This window comes from Plectropomus leopardus, unplaced genomic scaffold (assembly GCF_008729295.1).
Source record: "Plectropomus leopardus isolate mb unplaced genomic scaffold, YSFRI_Pleo_2.0 unplaced_scaffold8154, whole genome shotgun sequence".
NCBI lineage: Eukaryota > Metazoa > Chordata > Actinopteri > Perciformes > Serranidae > Plectropomus > Plectropomus leopardus.
The window spans coordinates 1-1,010 of NW_024689843.1; the positions used below are offsets into that span (position 1 = coordinate 1).

The 1,010-nt window shown below is 42.4% G+C and overlaps 1 protein-coding gene across 1 annotated transcript; it reads left to right on the forward strand.

Moving 5' to 3' along the window:
• Positions 1-5: 5 nt before the first annotated feature.
• Positions 6-1,007, forward strand: LOC121940259 (interferon-induced very large GTPase 1-like; the record flags this gene model as incomplete). Its single annotated transcript, XM_042483070.1, has 1 exon — positions 6-1,007. A coding segment is annotated over one exon (1,002 nt), but the record flags the coding sequence as incomplete, so codon positions are not given.
• Between the last annotated feature and the right edge of the window lie 3 nt (positions 1,008-1,010).

Here is a 1,010-nt window from a genome sequence, read left to right on the forward strand (position 1 = left end):
TGAACACTTTGATCAACGACCGTCACAGCACCTTCTTCCACAGAAACTGCCCAGGTAGCACCAAGTCTCGTCACTTGATGGATGGTGTGGCAGAGATTGCCTGGTACTGCCCGGCTGGAAAACCCAATGATGCCTTCACTGACTGCATCGCCTTCTGTAATCTTCATGGTGATGCTCTGTCGATTGAAAAACAGCGTGACATTCTGACTGAAAAATCATCAATCAATGTTGTTCTCGTCCCAACTTTAGGAAAAGGTGACAAAAGTACTGCAGTTATCTCTGCCCTCTACAAGTCTCCAAAGCCTCTCATTATTCTCATTGCTGATATTGATTGTGGTGCTGTTCAGATGAAAGGGGAAAACTACAAAATGGGTCTAAGGGACAGAAGCCAGTCAAATGTTTCTGAGGAGCTGAAAAAAATCATTGGAAGAATTTTGTCTGGACCCCATGCATCCTTCAAGCTTGAAACCATGGCCGAGGTCTCTGGAATCAGAGTGGATGAAGATGACAAAGTCTGCCAAAATGGGAAAACAGCTGCTATGAAAATAGTGGGCTTGCTACAGGGGATGGATGTTTCAAAGATCAAAGACACATTTCTCCCTTGTCAAGGCCAACTTTGGCACGAGTGGTGCAGAATAAACAAAGAACTGTATCACCTCAAAGGACACATTGAGAAGGAGAAATCTCAAAAGCAAAAACAACTGATGCAAATAAGACAAAATCAATGCACTGCATCCTGTAGTAAACCAATGAAGTTGTTCATTCAAAGCCTCTCTTCTTTGCCATCAACAGACAGAGGGTATTTCCTGAAGTGGACTCAGATCTTAATAGATGCCCTCTCTACTGACGACCTCTCTTCAATTCTCCAAAGCTATGATGAAAAGTGGTCTGAGGTCTTGGTTTTGAAGAAGAAACATGACAAATCAGATCTGTTTAACAGAAAGAAAACTGAGCTTGATGAAATATCAAGAAAACTACAGTCAGCCACTTTTGGCTTAGAACACATCTTT